This window comes from Myotis nattereri (assembly GCF_964212035.1).
Source record: "Myotis nattereri genome assembly, chromosome: 8".
Lineage (NCBI taxonomy): Eukaryota > Metazoa > Chordata > Mammalia > Chiroptera > Vespertilionidae > Myotis > Myotis nattereri.
This window is the reverse complement of record NC_138083.1, coordinates 68,021,766-68,038,081: the sequence shown is the minus strand read 5'-3', so window position 1 is coordinate 68,038,081 and position 16,316 is coordinate 68,021,766. Positions and strand designations below refer to the sequence as shown.

The window sequence follows — 16,316 nt, the reverse complement described above, 5'->3', positions numbered from 1 at the left end:
GGGCTGCGCAGACATTAAAGGGCAGCTGACCTGCAGTCGCTGAGGTAGAAAGTAGTCCAGACACACTGTTAGGAGAAAGTGTCCAACCCAGAGCGGTGGGAGAAGCCAAACCCCGACCTTCACAGGCACCAAGGAAGGACGCTGTAGGGCAGTCCTCCAAGCGCTAACGGGGACTGTGAGGAAGCGGGGAGACACTGGCTACTTGAGGTGCTTTTCCTTGAGTCCTTTTTATGATTAATCTTAGGAGCACAAAAGGGTTGTATAAGGGGGCCTGCAGAAGCTATTACATCAAAACAACGTGACGTCAATCGAAGAAGTGCTGGTCTCGTCGTGGAACATGACCTAAAGGTGTTAGGAAAGCTCTGGAATGACAAAGGTAACTAACAGTGGACCTAAAAATGGTGCAAAGCTCGTGGGTGAAAAGGAGAGGTCGGACCCCAGCGGGAAACCAACAGTCAGTGCCCCGAGGATGGATCCAGAGACGCAGTGAGATCCCGGGGCCACCAGCTTGGCTTGCTGCCTCCGGCCAGTGGGGTGGGTGGGAGAAGGGCTGAGGGGCTTCTTAATAAACCCACCATCACCGTTCGATTCTGGAGCTACATGCCTGAGCCAGAGCCAATGAGGTGCAATGAGATTGCTGGGAGTCCCGGAGGGAGACTCCCACGCTTGCAGCTGGGCCGGAGGCCGAGAGGACGGCCGGATTGCTACTGGGAGGGGAGAGAGTCCATCTGTGAATGGGGTCGAAGGGAAGAAAAGAGCTTAGAGGGGAGAGAAACCACTGCCTGAAGATGTTTGAGCCCCTGGCCCCAGCTCCGTCCAATGCTATTACTGCTGGATCAGTTTAATATGTTTCCTCGTCAACTGAGCCAGTCCGAGTTACCTTTCTGGTCACAAACAACTGAAAGAGGACAGTCTGATTCAAGAAAGGGTAAATCCTGCAGTTTAGGGCAATCCAGGAAGACTTCCTGGAAGAGAAGGTAGGTAAGACTTGGATAAATTCAGGGCAGGAAAGCACTAGCAAAGATTTTCAGGTGGTTGTAATAACAGGCCAGCTGCGTATGGTTGAAATGGCTCATACTGGGGATGACAAAATAAGAGACATGGCTATTGTGTTTGTGTATATACACGCGCGCGCATGCACACACACACACACACACACACACACCTTTCTAGACTGTGGTGTGGCTCACCCTTGGCTACCCAGCACCTGGCACAGAGCTTGGCACTGAGAAGGCTCTCAATAAATAGTTGATGAGGTAACAAATGAATAATGTAATCAAATTCAACTAGTCCACTCACCTTCTATGATTGTTGTGAAGACTAGATACACAAAGCACCCTGCACAGCTCCTGGGCCATACAAGTACACATTGTTTGGATGCAAGGGTGTGCCCATTTCCCAGATCTGGGAACTGAGGCTCTTAGGAGCAGGCAGCATAACCAAGGGCACATAACACATGTCAAGAGTGGGCTCTGAATCCAAGTCCCCTGACTGCAGGGGTGACTCACTGCCCAGTCCTGGAGGGCGGGCGGACAGTGCAGGGACTGCAGGGGCTGCAGGGGCTGCAGGGCTTACCTTGGAATAGTCAAAGCCGTGCTTCTCCTTCATCCCGTTCCGACAGAGCGTGTAGTTATAAAAGCGGGAGTTTTTAAGGAGGCCGACCCACTCCTTCCAGCCCGGTGGCACGTAGGAACCGTTGTACTCATTCAGGTACTTCCCGAAGAAAGCTGGAGGGGAGGAGGGACCAGGAGGCCACGTGAGAGAGCAGCGAGCAAAGCCTCGCGAGGCACCGCCCACCCTCCCTGTGCCCAAGGCCTGAAAACAGCCCCATCCTCGGAGCCTGGGGCCCTGAGGGAGCAAGCGATGTCTGTGCCCCCTTCTGAATGGTTTTATGTGCATAAAACAGAATATGTAGGATTACAGAGAAAGTCAATTATTCTGAAATATAGTTACCAACATATTAAAATATTTTACCATAGAATCAAAGGTGTCTTTAAAAATGATTTTTAATGAAGGCAATAAAAGCAAGACACTGTCGAGAGTGATAATTTCAGAGTAGCGATGCATGGACATCTTTAGCGTAGCTAAGGGTAAGAAATGGACAATACCAAGTGCTGACGGGGATGCGGAGCAACGGGAACGTGCATGTACTGCTGGCGGGCATGTAAACTGGTCCCACCGCTGAGAAAGACGGTTTGGCAGTGTTGGCTAGCCTTGGACCTATTCATACCTCATACAGTTCAAATCCTGGATATTTACTCAACAGAACTGCATTCATTCCCGATCACCGGAAGTCGCGAGCAGGACAGGCGCCCGGCAGCAGCCGTCACCGTGGCCCTCAGAAAGAAGCCCGCGTCCTCCAGCCTCGCCTTGGTCAGAATCATCCAAGTGCCATTTGGGCTTCCGTTTGCTGACGCCTTAGTTTTATTCTCAACTGGTTCAGAACTTCCACAAGGAAGAAGGTGAAATTTAATAAGACCCCTCACAGAGCCCTGTCACTGTCTAGTCACGGTGGTGATGTAAAAGTTTGCCTTTGAAATAAAGGAAGTAAAAAGAATAAAACAGTTGAGAGAAAAATATTTAAACAACAGAGTCTGTGTGCCCAGACCTGGTAAAAGTCAATAGATCCACTTAACAACGGTTTATTAAACACCCATGGTATGGCGGGAGCTGTCCTGGGCACCGGAGACAGCAGCGAGCCTGGCAGAAACCCTGCCCGCACGGCGCTGACGTCCGAGTAGAGGGCTGTGACAAATCCGGATGGTGCTGCTGGTGATAACAGCGATGAGACAACAGCCCGGCCGGCGTGGCTCAGTGGCTGAGCATCAACCTATGATCCGGGAGGTCATGGTTCAAGTCCCCGTCAGGGCACATGCCCGGATTGCGGGCTCGATCTCCAGTGTGGGGCGTGCGGGAGGCAGCTGGTCCATGATTCTCTCTCATCACTGATGTTTCTATCTCTTGCTCCCTCTCCCTTCCTCTCCGAAGTCAATAATAACATGTCAAAAAGGAAATAAAGGATGATGACGTGACAAAGTGGCAGAGGCAGAGATGGCCCCCTGGGGGCATCACTGGGCCAGGTGGTCAGGGAGGCCTCTGTGAGTGATGATGGGAGTGAGTCAGAGCGAATACAGGAATACAAGGAGAAATGCTTCCAGCAGCGGGAATAGCAAGTGCAAAGGTCCTGAGGCAGGACAGAGCTGGGGGCATGTGAAGAATCCCAGGAGGCCAGCGAGGGAGGGAGGAGATGAGGTTACAGGGTGGCGGGACCGGGGGTGGGGGTGGGGCGGGGGGGGCCAGGGGCCTGGACTCCACAAGGAGGAGAAGCAACGGGAAGCATGGTGGGGATACTTAAGCGGAGCACACGTCCTCTGAAACATTACACGCCCGACTCCGCCTTCTGTGTCCATCTTCCTGGGAGCAGGGCCACAGCTTCTGACGTATTCCGAAAGGAACCCAGGGCACGAGAACTTAAGCAGCACAGAACCTCACTGTTCTGAACGCAGCCCTGGAGAAAGGGGCTGAGTTCTCCCCCCAGGACTCCCACGCCCCTGGCGTGGGATCGACTGGTTTGTTCCTGAAGACGTGGGCCAAGGTCTTCCCGATACGTGTGCCGTGTGGAATGCTAACAAGCTTAACTCCCTGGCCCGGCTGGCGAGATAGCGATTTCTTGGGGGCGGGAAGTGGGGTGCCTGCGGAGGCCCAGCCCTGCCCGTTATTGTCCAGTGCCATGGGTGTCAATGTGTCCGGAGCTGCTTCCTCTGCTAGAATCTCCTCCTTCACATCTCTCCCTCCTCTCCAGCCCTCAACCCTGAAAAAACCCAGAAAGAGTGTATTATCCAGGCTCCACACGGCCCTGGAAAACAGGGCTTCAGTCAAAAGCTTTTAGTGCCAAATTAGATTTTGTTCTCATTTGATTAGATTTCCCCAAGGCAGTTTTTAAAATGGTTATTCTGGCACCAGATGAGGTGGGACACGCAAATCAGTGTGGGCCCAGGGCTGCGGGCGGGGACACGGAGCCAGGAGGGTGAGCAGGAGTGAAAGTCAAGATGAAAAATACAGCCGTGCCGTGGCTGATGTCACGGAGCTCTCCCGGCGAGGGTGGTGCCAGAGGAAGAGCAAGCTGGGGGCTGGCGTGGGGGGCAGAGCAGCTTGGCAGGCAGATTGCGAGGAATGAGATGAGGGAAAGGCCACTGACAATGTGCTGGGTGCGGCTGCCCCTGGGAAGCAGGGCTGGCATCAAGGGAAAAGGCGGAGGGAGCAGGTACTGCCTCTGGGGTGCCAGGCCCGGGGGGGGGGGGGGCGGGCATTTACACCTGGCCGTGGAGATTTCTGTTTGGCCTGCCTGGTCCTGACTGTGACCCTCTGGGTGCCATCACTTCTTTACTTAAGTACACATGTGCTGATCTTAATTCAGCCCGACCACTCAGAGCACCACATTCCCCTGGCTACTGCCATTGGTTCACGTATAGGCATGTGACCCAAGTTGGGCCCATGAGACTCAGCCCCGAACTTTTAAAGAACTGCTGGCAAAGAGACATTCTTCTTCCATAGGGCTTGCGGCTGCGTGGGGTCATCTTGCCACTAAGAGGGGAGATTCCATTTGAGTTTGAAGCTACATGGAAGACAGCAGCAGAGGTGAGGGCTGGGGAGAGAGAGAGAGAGAGAGAGAGAGAGAGAGAGAGAGAGAGAGAGAGAGAGAGAGAAGATGTGTGAGAGAGAGAGAGAGAGAGAGAGAGAGAGATGAGAGAGGTAGATGAGAGATCGAGGAAGCAGACTCTGAACGGGGCCAGGGCAGTGGGGGCTCCTCCATGCGAAGGAATGGCGACAGGAAGAGGAGCAGCCCGTGCCAGGCCGTCCTCGCTTTGCATGGTCCTGACGTGCACACGGCAGGTTCCACGGTTCAGGTCGATGCCAGTTTCCCACAACACGGTTCCCACGCAGACACACAGGGTGCTCACTGTGATTACGTAAAGTTCCAGCTTCGCAGCCGGCGCTGCGGTCCACAGAGCGGTGTGTACACAACACGTGGGCACCGTGATCCGTGGCCAGTCGCGGCGCTGCCTGCAGAGCCAGCCGGTGACCGGTCACGGCACCTGCCGTTCCGCCCACGCACAGGCAGCAAGGGCTCCTTGTCCCCAGGGATGCAGCGCCAAGACAGGCCGCAGAAGTGGACTTTCAGAGAGAACCGGCGGCAGGGCGACAGTTTCATTGTCACCAATGGGTCCCCTCTCTAGCCACCTTCTTGTTCCATTATATCTTGTTTAATGGAGTCATAGGGACAGATGTCAGAATCCTCCCTCCCCTCCGCCCCTTTCTGAGGGGATTATTAACCCCTAAATCTGTCCGAAAGACTCCCTCCTGGCCCTGCAGGCCCGTGCAGGAAGCTCTTGGTTGGAAAGCTGTGAGCTGCTTCCCTCCTGGCCACTGCTCTCCCATCTGTCTGAGTTAAGTGCTGCCGGGGAACCATTCGGAGTCTCATGGGAGGGCCAGGCCCTTCTGTTCCCTCTCCCAGCCCTGAATCTAACTGAAATCGCCTCGTAATAATCGCATCTGTGGTCTGTAAACGCCGTGTCTTGCTGCGGCCGGGGACGGAGAGGAGGCAGACAGTCAGAGGGTCATTTTGGATCCGGGAGGAGGGGAGGGAGATGGAAGGTTTTGGCAACTGGACTCTAACAGGAATGCCAGGCTCATTTCTTGGTGCTGGTGAGCGGGTTGGGCCGGTGTGGGGGACACTGTTTGGCACCTGTGGGCAGCTGTTCCCCTTCCCCTGGGTAGCAGAGGTGATGTGGGAGAGCGGCCGACAGCATGTCTGCAGCCAGACTGTCTGGGTTTGAACCCTGGTCCTCCACCTCCGACCCAGGGCACCCCAGGCAAGGGCCCTCCCGCCTCTGAGCCTCCGTGGGCAATATGACAGCAAGCCACTGCCCGCTGTGACGTAAAGTGGAGGAACCACCGCGAAACAGTACCTGGCACATCCTACGTGCCCCGCGAGGGGCAGCCCATGGGCCCACAGCACCCAGCGCCTCGGGGAGCTGTCCCTCCCCCAGGGCCATCTGGGTGGATCTGTGAATAAGGCTGTTTTAAGAACACTGGCGTCTCTTAGCACACACTCATCCCACGCCTTCTCCACCCACATCCTGCAAAGAGATAATCGATACATAACGAAGAGTTGAAATATTCCAGAGCTGACTGGTTGAATCATGCTATATTTCATTATTTCTATTTAAATATACATATTTCATTAAATACTTATTCATTTTGATTTGGCAATTTCCCCCATATTTTGGAGCTAATATACCAACATATACACATCCTATATAATAAAGAGCTAATATGCTAATTAGACCGGATGGTGGAACAACCTTCCAGAACGACCAGTGGGCAGGGCTGTGAGGGCCTTGGTAGCCGGGGCTGCAAGGGCCAAGCCCCTTGCACGAATTTCATGCATCAGGCCTCTAGTGCATGAATATACAGATACACAGACAGACACACAAACACTTTCTTTCAGGTAATTTCTAAAAAAATCACACCCACTGCACCCGTTTCCTCCCCAATACAAAGGTCCTGACTGTCAATCAAAGTGCTCTTCTCCACCCACAGGGTGTGTGTGTGACTGAGCTCAGCCAATCAGACTCTACCCTGGGACTTTGAATCTTGAGCTAGGAAACTCACAGGTGGAAAAAAGGGGTTGGAGTTTTATAAGAGCCCCTGATGTGACAGTTGTACAAAAGCTGGAACCCTCAGATCCAGTGACTGAAAATCTAAATGTCAGCAGCAAGGCCATCAATGTGATGGAGTCTAAGGAGAAGAGAAAGGAATCCTGCTGCTTCATCCTCATCTCCTTGCTCTAAATGGAAATGGACTCCACCTGGACTTTGCCTTCCACATGCCTTCCCTTTGCCTTTTCATAACCCAGTCACCCCCAAATGGCCAGAAGGATGCTTCTGGACCCAAGACCCTCCTGCCATTCCCACTCAGTGGGGTTTCCAGAGTCAGAGAGCCAGGGTCCGAGCCCTGCTGCTTCCTGGGCCTCAGTGACTTCATCTGTAAAATGGGAGCAGTGACAAATGAGATCACTTCTGGCACAGAGTAAGAATGCCAAGGGAGAAAAAGGGGAAGAACTGTGAGTTTCCAAATATAGCCAGCCGGCTTTCCTTTTCAGGGAGGGGGATGCAAACGCGGGTCTCTGGAGAAAGGAAAATGGTTGTTAGAAACCAGATGTGATGCCGGCTTAGAAATGACAGGCCCTCCAAGACGCAGTCATGGGCTCGGGAGGGATGTTTATGCTGCGCAAAGAAGTCGGCTGAGCGTGACACTCGGCCATTAGCAGAGGGGCCGGAGCGCAGTGCCGAGCCAACGGCAATAAACAGTGTTTGCCTAAGCAACTCAGAAAGGTCAGCGGCGCGGAGCGGAGCGCCGAGAGCCCCGCTCTCCCGAGGTAACGGCTCGTTTCACAGGCCAGGAGTCCGGACAAACAGGAGAGGTCTCAGTCCTTCATGGCATCTGCTGAAGCCCAGCTGTCTGGGTGCCTCTTCCACAGGTTTGGCCATTTCCATGTGTCGTTGAGACGGTTAGAAACGGAGTATTTTCCTTCAGATCCATTCATCTGAAGCCAAACAGGCATTTCAAACTGGACTCCTGATGGGTCCCCGTGAACCTGATTCTCCCCAGCCTTCCAGCGGATGCCACGGGCTCGGCCACACCTCCCTCTCCCCCCTCACGACCACTGATGACATGTCATAGCAGCTCTACCCTCAGGACAGGCTCAGGACTGAGCCCTTAGCACGTCTCACCGTGACCAGCCTGGTCCAACCCACCACCCTCTCTCACCTGAACCTCGCAGGAGCTTCCTCTCTGGTCCTCCTGCCTTCAACCTCCCAGGAAGGTTCTGTTAGATCCCAAGCCACAGCGCTGCTCAAACCCTTTCGGTAGCTCCGCATCACACTTGAGAGCTTAAATCCAGAGTCCTCGTGGTGGCCTGCAAGGTCCCAGGTGACCCATCTTCTGCCCCTGACCTGGGCTCGCTCCCCTGCTCTGCCCTGGTCCGTTCTGCACCCGCTGTAGTGGCCTCCGTCTCAGCCCCGCAGCTCCTTTCTGCCCCAGGGCCTTTGCCCTTGCTGTCCCTCTGAAGGACCCATCTTCCTCAGATACCGTCATGGCCTGCTTCCTCACCTTTCCCAGGTATTTGCTCAAATGCTACCTTGTTGGGTTACATGCCTGCCCATCCCATTAAAATGGCCTCCCCGCCCGACTCTCCCTCTTCTCCTGACTTTGTTTCTGTCCAGCGTTTAGCAGCACCTGACAAATGTGTCTGTCTTCCGGTTTTCAGCACCTGCCTGCCCAGCTAGGACCCCAGCTCCTGAGGGCAGAGGCTTCTTTCTGCGTGCCCTGTTCCCGCCTGGCCCTGTATCTAGAACAGGGCTCGGCAAGCAGTGCGTCCTCAACAGATGTTTGTGGGACAAAGGAGTCAATGACTGAACCAACGAACAGCCAGGTATGGGAGGCCCGCGGGAGTCACGTCCGGCTGGGGGACCAGCAGGCGCTGGCTGCTCAACACCCAGGCACACCGTCTTCGGTGAAGGCACGGGTAGAACTGTGACACCGCTGTCTCCCTGCCTGGCTTTGTGGTGCCTGGTAGGCTGCATCCGGATCTGTTTAATCCACAGGGGCTATGACTTGGCTGTGGGCGCTTTGCAAAACTGAACCAGGGCCCGAGGCCGGGGTCAGTGAACAGCAGTGGCTCTCACACGTCTGGGGTCCGGGTCCCTTTAGACTCTCAACAAGTGCTCAGGACCCCAAAGAGCTTTGTTTGTGTCGGGTGCACCTAGTAACAGCATCTCAGAAACGAGAACTGAGAAATTGAAGACACGTTAACACACTTACACAAAGGAAGAACCTACTTGTTTAGTATACATTTAAAAAAAATTAAATATACTGAGAACCATGCCCGGCATATGAGCAGTGTGCTTCTAATGGTTACTGAATAATTGAACTAGTGAATTAATGAATCAATAAATACATACCATCGTGGTTCTAGAGTGGGGCAAAAGTAGGTTTATAGTTGTTTATATGGAGAATATAATAATTAAAGTAAAAATACAAGAAGAAATTGTTTCATGTACTCATAAAGTATAAACCTACTTTTGCCCCACCCTGTAGGTTCCCAAAACGAAATAAGATCAGTGAGAAGGGCTATCCTGGCTCACAGCTTTACACATGTCTTTAAAGTCCAGGTTAACAGAGGACAGCTGGATTCTCATATCTGCTTCTGCATTCAATCTGTTGCAGTGTTGTTTTGGTCACGTTTCATTAAAAACCCAGCCTCACAGACATGCATATGGAAAGGGGAGGAGTGTTTCAAAACCCTTTTACGATAACGGTGGGGGTGTTACGTACGCTCTAGAAAACACGGTGCCCCTGAAACAAAAAACAAAAACAAGGGCGAAAAGGCAGACTGTCTTGGTATTGTCACGGAAACAGTGTGTGTGGGGTCCAGGGGCCTTGGGGTCCCACTGTGAGAACCACTGGGATAGTAGGGTAGGATGATGTCCCACAACAACCCAATGAGGTAGATACTATTTTTGTCCCCATTTTATAGTCGAGAAAATCGAGGCACAGGGAGGCGAGGTCCCTTTTTGCCCAGGGTCCCATCGCTGGTGAGTGGCTGAGCTGAGACTCAAACCCTGGGGTCCGTCTAGGCCCACACTGAGGTTTCACCTGTGCCCAGCCTGCCAGGCTCACTGGGCCGTGGGCGGTGGAGGGACGGCTATGCCCAGAGCCCGAGCGCCTCGCCTTTCCCAAAGCCTCGGCATGGGACACGGGAAGGAACCACAGACACCACCAAGATCAGTCTTTTTGGAAGTGAGGGGTTCGAGGGGTGATTTTTATCCTGGAAGGCAGTCAGGTGTGACGGGGAGGGCTCTGGAGCTGACAGCCTGGGCTTAAATCAAGAACAGCCACGGGGGTGTGCAATGCAGCATGGGAATATAGACAATAATATTTTAACAACTATGTATGGTATCAGAGGGGGACTGGATTTATCGGGGTGATCACTTAATTCTATAATGTTCAATCACTGGGCTAAACACCTGAAACGAAAAATAAATATATCACGCTATCTCTACCTAACTCTTCAGTTCTCCCAACTGTAAAGTGGATGTAATAATATGCCCACCTGACAGAGTTGGTGGGGAGGATTCAATGAGGAAACGTAGGGAAACTGTGCCCCAAATGTGGATTTCTGTGTTTATTAGAATATTATTTATTGCGATGTTCTATGTCCATTCATTCACTTAATCCTTCATTCAGTAAGCTTGAGAGGCACACGGCTATGCACCAGGCACGGTTCTAGGTACTGAGGACATCACTGAACAAGACAGAGTGAGTGAGTTAACAGACAAAAACCGCACCCTCACAGAGCTTACATCCCAGGGCTGAGAGCCGCGGGCAGCAGGGGCTGAAGCCTGGAGGCTCCCACGGTGACCAGGAGAGACGGGGGTTCTAACCAGGTGGGGCGGGGGGCTCGGCTGGTTCCAGGCTATTTTTGAAGGTGGAACCAACAGGATTTGCTAACGCAGTAGATGTGGTGGGGGAAGAAGTGAGTCAAGGACAATTTGGAGGTTTTCAGCTGAGCAACAAGGACAGATCCACCATCGTCTCAGCAAGGGGTCCCGTGGAGGGGGAGATAAAAGAGCCGGAGGAAAGACATGCTAACCTAGAGGTGCTGTTTAGACATCAAGGTGAAGACAGGGTGGAGATATGCGTCCAGGTTCAGGGGAGGGGTCTGGGCTGAGGGTAGAAATTTGGGATTTGTCAGCATTTAGCTGGCATTTAATGCCATGGAGCTGAATGGAACCAACTAAGGAAGTGGTTCTTAATCTGTGGTCCATGAACTTGAATGGGAGACGACATCTTTGTTCTCGTTACCCTTTAGCTAGCATCTCCTTCAACATGAAAGCAACAAGTCACAGAAACACTAGCATCTATGCCATTGTCACCAACAGAAGTCACAGATATCTTCCTATCACATCACAGTTAACCCAGACATCTTGAAATATCATTAAACCGGCACTCCTTCGAAATCGTGGAAGTTCTCAGCCTCATCGCTGACCAGCCAAATAACCATGTTAATTTAACGTGTAAAGAAGCACACAGATCCCATTTACAAGGCATTTTGATGAGTGTATCTGGATATGACTGGCCTCCTTTGTAATTCTGTGCATTTTCTTCTACGCATTTAATTTGAAAATATTTCTGAAAAGGATCCATAGCCTTCACCAGACATTAAGGGGGTCCCATGGCACTGACGGGGACACAACCCCCCATCAGGGAAGGAGTGGAGCTGGAGTAGAGGGCCTGGATCTGGGCTCCAGAGGAGGGGTCAGGAGGAAGGGACACCGGCCGAGACGACTGGGAAGGAGGTTGCGGGTGGGGTGGGAGGAGAACCGAGTGAAGGCAGGTGTGGGAAGGTTTCCAGGAATGATGGTGATCCCTCCCCCAGGATGAGCACGAACACTGACCACAACCCCCATGGGGCATCTCAACCTCTGCTGCTCCCAGTGTTTTGAGCACTAGATCTGGGAGCCCATTCGGTCCAATCACTTCCCATCCGCCAGTTGATGTGACAAGGGACACATTCTGAGAGGTTCCTCGCCAGCAGCGTTCCTCTGTCCCTGGGGTTCATCAGTTCCCTTTCCTCCCTCTCCTCCACCCCCAGGGGGAGAAGATACATAATTTACAACAGGGCACAAAAATGCAAACAAGATTCAGGTGATCCTACAAATGACTGACATGGACCAATAATAAGAGAAGGTGAGGTGTGTGGTGCATGGAGGTTTGGGCCTTGCCAGTTATCTTCTACGTCCTGCTGGCTGGACGTGAACTGGTCAGTTATTCTGGATGAGGGCAGGGCCCCAGGATCACAGGAGGAGCCTGGATGCCAACACTGTGGGTGCCTTACCGTCTCTGGGCTGTTAATGCTCAAGCTGTCAAATGAGACAGAAATAAGCATCTGTCATGTCTAAACCACTATTCTTTGGGGACCAGAGAGCCCTCAGCTGTACGGATATTACAGAAAATCCTTGGGGCAGCTGTGCCACCAGGCACTGCCCTCTAGTCGGGGTCAGCAGACCTTTTCTGCAAAGGGTCAGCTTGTGAATATTGTCAGCTCTGCAGCCAAATGGTCTCCGCTGCAATTACTCAACTCTGCCACTGTAGAGCGAAAGCAGCCCGACCATAGAAAAAGGAACGGGCATTGCTACATTCCAATAAAACTTTATTTATAAAAACAGGAGACAGATTCCTATGGGCTGTAGTCAGCTGACCCCTACCATTCAGGAATGTGGCCTATATTGGCAAGGTCATCATCATCATCTTTTTTTTTGTTAAGAAAAGCTTGGAATCTGTATTTTTTGGTGACATTTCCAGATTTTAAAAACACCCTGTAACCCAAAGAGAATATTATTGGGCCGAGGGCTGGACTCAGGCTGTCGGCTGCCATTTTGCAAGACCCAAGGTTGGTCCCGGGCGGTACAGAGTAGCAGCTGAGCTGGTCCAGGCCCAGTTTCAATCCCACTCCTGCTGCCAGTAGAAGCGCCTGAGTGGTGAGACCTTCACCATCTGTCATGTGGCTTTTGGGGCCCCTGGCTTGGGCAGGAGAGAACTGTCCACTAACTTTCTGGGGGTGGAGCTGGGGTCTCCGGAGGAACAAGTGATAAATGAGAAGGCAGTGCTTTTGCAAACTCTAGAACACCATAAATATTAGATGTAAAATGCCACAGGGCTGAAGTCTTTGTTTTTGGCAGACAAATTGGCTGAGGAAGCAAGGCCGGGAAGAAATGCATTAAATAAACCCAGAGCCCCAAAGCTCCGAGGGCGGGGGCACTTGTGATATTCTGTAACTGGATCCTTTTAACTTTGGGCTGCTTGCAAGGTTACAACATGAATCTCTTTCTTCTGAATAGACAGCAAATGCAAATTGCTGCACAAAGTGATAAATCAATGCTGTGGAAAGTTCTGGATAACAGAGAAGGGACCTCGCTGAACAGAGACCTGTGGGAAAGCAAATGAGGAAGGTGGGGGCTGGAAGAAAGGCCCTCCTTGCACTTGTCCTTTGAGGAGGAAGCTGGGTTTGGGTTTCGGTAGTAGACATCTGTTTTCCTTTTTGGCCCAGCATCCATTCTCCTATCGTCTGGAAACTGCTGTCGGAGGGAACCAACTTTTCTTCTCTCTCAGTCTTACCTACTCAGGTGAGGTTGTTTCTATCTCCCAGATACTAGGTGAGGCATATGATCTGGGCCTGACCAATCAGGATGTTCCGTCTCCCCTGGCTTGTGTGAGTGGAGGGACACATGACCCCAGCTGAACCAATGAAAGCCTCCCCTGAGACTTTTGCTGGAGCCCTGGAAAGACGCCCTCTCTTTCAGCCAGGGTCAGGACACTGGTGAGAAGGGACCTTGGGGACCATCTTAACATCACAAAGGAGAACCTTCCTCAGAATAAAGCCAACCCAAACGAAAGAACATTCAATACGCAGAAGGGCAGGTATCTGATGAAAATGTTTGAGCACCAGGACTCAGCTAGGTTTGCCTGAACTAATTTCAACTGGATTGTTTAATGCTGGAAAAGTGAAATAGTAATCCAAATTCCATTTTGTTCTCCTTTTCTGCATACTGCAAGCCTAAGGCCTAAGAGTCATCCATTCATTCAAGTCTTTACTGAGTACCCAATCCCTGCCAGGCACTGTTCTTGGGGCTGGTGACACAGCAGTGAACAGAACAGGCAAGAAGTAAGTTCAAAACACTGAGATAATTTCAAGGGGGTAATAAGTCCTTCGAGGAACATAAAGCAGAATCATGGCAGAGAGTGACAGGGGTGGGGACAGCTAATTGATGCAGAAGGGATGCTAGAGATGGAAGGTCAATGGTGATGAGAAACAAGCTATGTGAGCAGTGCTTTAGGCAGAGGCAACCACAAGTGCAAAGGGCCCGGGCAGGCACGGCCTTGGAATGCTTAAGGAACAGCAAAGAGGTCAGGTGCTGTCAGAAAGGAATGGCGAGGGGCAGGGATGTGGGCAATGGTGCCAGGCGGAGGCCATGTCAGGCCTCGGCAGCCCTGGCAAGAATCTATGAGTTTATTCTAAGAGCAGTAGGCGGCAGTAGAGGGTTGTGAGCAGGGAGGGACATGATTAGATTTCCATTTTTTTTCAAAACTTCTTACGGCTGCTGGGAGGAGGGGAGGACTGGCTAATTGCCTGGGGGAGACACAGGGACCAGCAAATAACCAGAGGGAAGGCTGAGGGCTCCGTGTGCCACTGCCCTTCACAAGCACCTGTGTTTGACCCTCCTGTTTTTGTCAAGGTCATCGCTATGGAGAAAGGCTGGGCTGTAGATGATCTTGAGGCCGGGGCCTTGTAACCTGTGTGTCAGAGGTATGGAAGCAGGGCTGCTTGGGCCTCTAATTAAATGTGGCCTTAGCCAGCCACTCCATGCAGCTCCAGCAAATGAGGACCAGGCCCATCTATTTCCTGGAAACTCAACTGGTGGCAGGGGGTGTGGGGGTGGGGGGAGGGGGGAGGCAGCATGGAGGGCTCCCAGCACTAGGGACAGTTTTTTTCTCCTGCTGAGTCAACATCAAGATGAGTTGTATCTGAAAACCTGTTTGCCCCTTTAAAGAGTGGTTTTGTCCAGAAGGATGGGACAGGGGAGGGGGAGAGAACCCGTAACAGACCCTCAGAACAGGGCCTGGGGAGACTGTCAATCAATGGCTACTTAATTATCGCCTTGGAGGAATCAGACACTAAGCCGATCCTTCAAAGAGCTGTTCTCAACGCCATTAGACTGATGTCCCATTTCTATGACAAATATTGTGTAACGCTCCCTTATTTTCCTGAAAGGAAATTTATAGGTGACAAACGCTACCTATGCACATCATTTCCAAAAAAAATCAATACAATGCCCTAACTGCGATCCCTAAGAAGAATAAAAGGAAGGCAATTTATAACAAAGACAAATTTCAGTGTGAACTCCCGAGCACATCCATCAAGCAGACCCGACGAAGCAGTAGCAGTCAGATGCCATCACCTAGACGCAGATTCACTGGGAGTGTGACAGCCACAGGCGCAGCCTGGGTGGGCCTGCGGCATTTGCAATTCAAATGCTTTGGGTGGCACTGCCATCAGCTACTCATTTTCAGCAACAGGGAGTAACTCTTGGAAGAGTTTTGTATTCAAATATAATATTTTCTCTGGTGCAGCCACTGTGGAAAACATTATGGCGTTTCCTCAAAAAATTAAAAACGGAATTGCCTTTTGACCCAGCAATTCCACTTTTGGGGATGAGAATCCCAAAGAATCCCAAAACACCAGTCAGAAAGAACGTATGCACCCCCATGCTCCTAGCAGCACAATAGCCGAGATGTAAAAACTGCCCATCAGTAGATGTGCCTTTACACAATGGAATATTATGCGACTATAAAAAAGAAGGAAATCTTACCCTTTGATCAGCATGGATGGACCTGGAGATGATTATGCTGAGTGAAATAAGCCAGTCAGAGAAAGACAAGTACCATATGATCTCACTTACATGTGGAATCTAATGAACAAAATGATGAACAAAATAGAACCAGATGCATGGATACATGGAACAGACTGACAGAGGTCAGAGGGGAGGAGAATGGGGGCCCTGGATAAAAAGAGGTGAAGAGATTAGACAAAGAACATATATGCAGAACCCGTGGACACAGACAGCAGAGTGGTGAAGGGCAGGGAGGGGATGCAGGGGGCTGGGTGGAGGTGGCAAAAGGGGGGGGGGGGAACGGGAGACATTTATAATAATGTCAACAATAAAAAAATATTTTCTCCATTTACTTATCACTTACATTCCTGGAAAACTCAGGCCATATTAAAATTGCAAAAAAACCTTTAGTGTTTATACATAAAATTAGAGGCCCAGTGCAGGGATTCGTGCAGTGGGAGTGGGGGAGTGGGACCCTCAGCCTGTCCTATGCCCTCTCACAAACTGGGACCCCTCAGGGGATGTAGCAGTGTGCGAAGCTGCAGGCAGCCGCTGCGCTCGCCAGCCATGAGCCCGGCTTCTGGCTGAGCGGCGCTCCGGCTGTGGGAGCGCACTGACCACCAGGGGGCAGCTCCTGCATTGAGCATCTGCCCCCTGGTGGTCAGTACACGTCATAGCGACCGGTTGTTCTTGTCGTTCCGTCATACCGGTCGCTTAGGCTTTTATATATATAGAAGATGTACTTAGGGTCAAGGCTCAGACAACATTTCTACCGGATCAAATAATGATCCAATAGAAAAC

At 51.7% G+C, this 16,316-nt stretch overlaps 1 protein-coding gene across 3 annotated transcripts in view; it reads right to left on the bottom strand.

The window, feature by feature from the left end:
• Positions 1-16,316, bottom strand: part of SULF2 (sulfatase 2) — a 99,081-nt gene that overhangs the window by 27,396 nt on the left and 55,369 nt on the right. For all 3 annotated transcript variants that reach the window (XM_081097776.1, XM_081097777.1, XM_081097775.1), the window contains exon 4: positions 1,576-1,727. In XM_081097776.1, the coding sequence (XP_080953902.1) occupies positions 1,576-1,727 (152 nt within the window). The remainder of the gene's footprint in view (positions 1-1,575; positions 1,728-16,316) is intronic.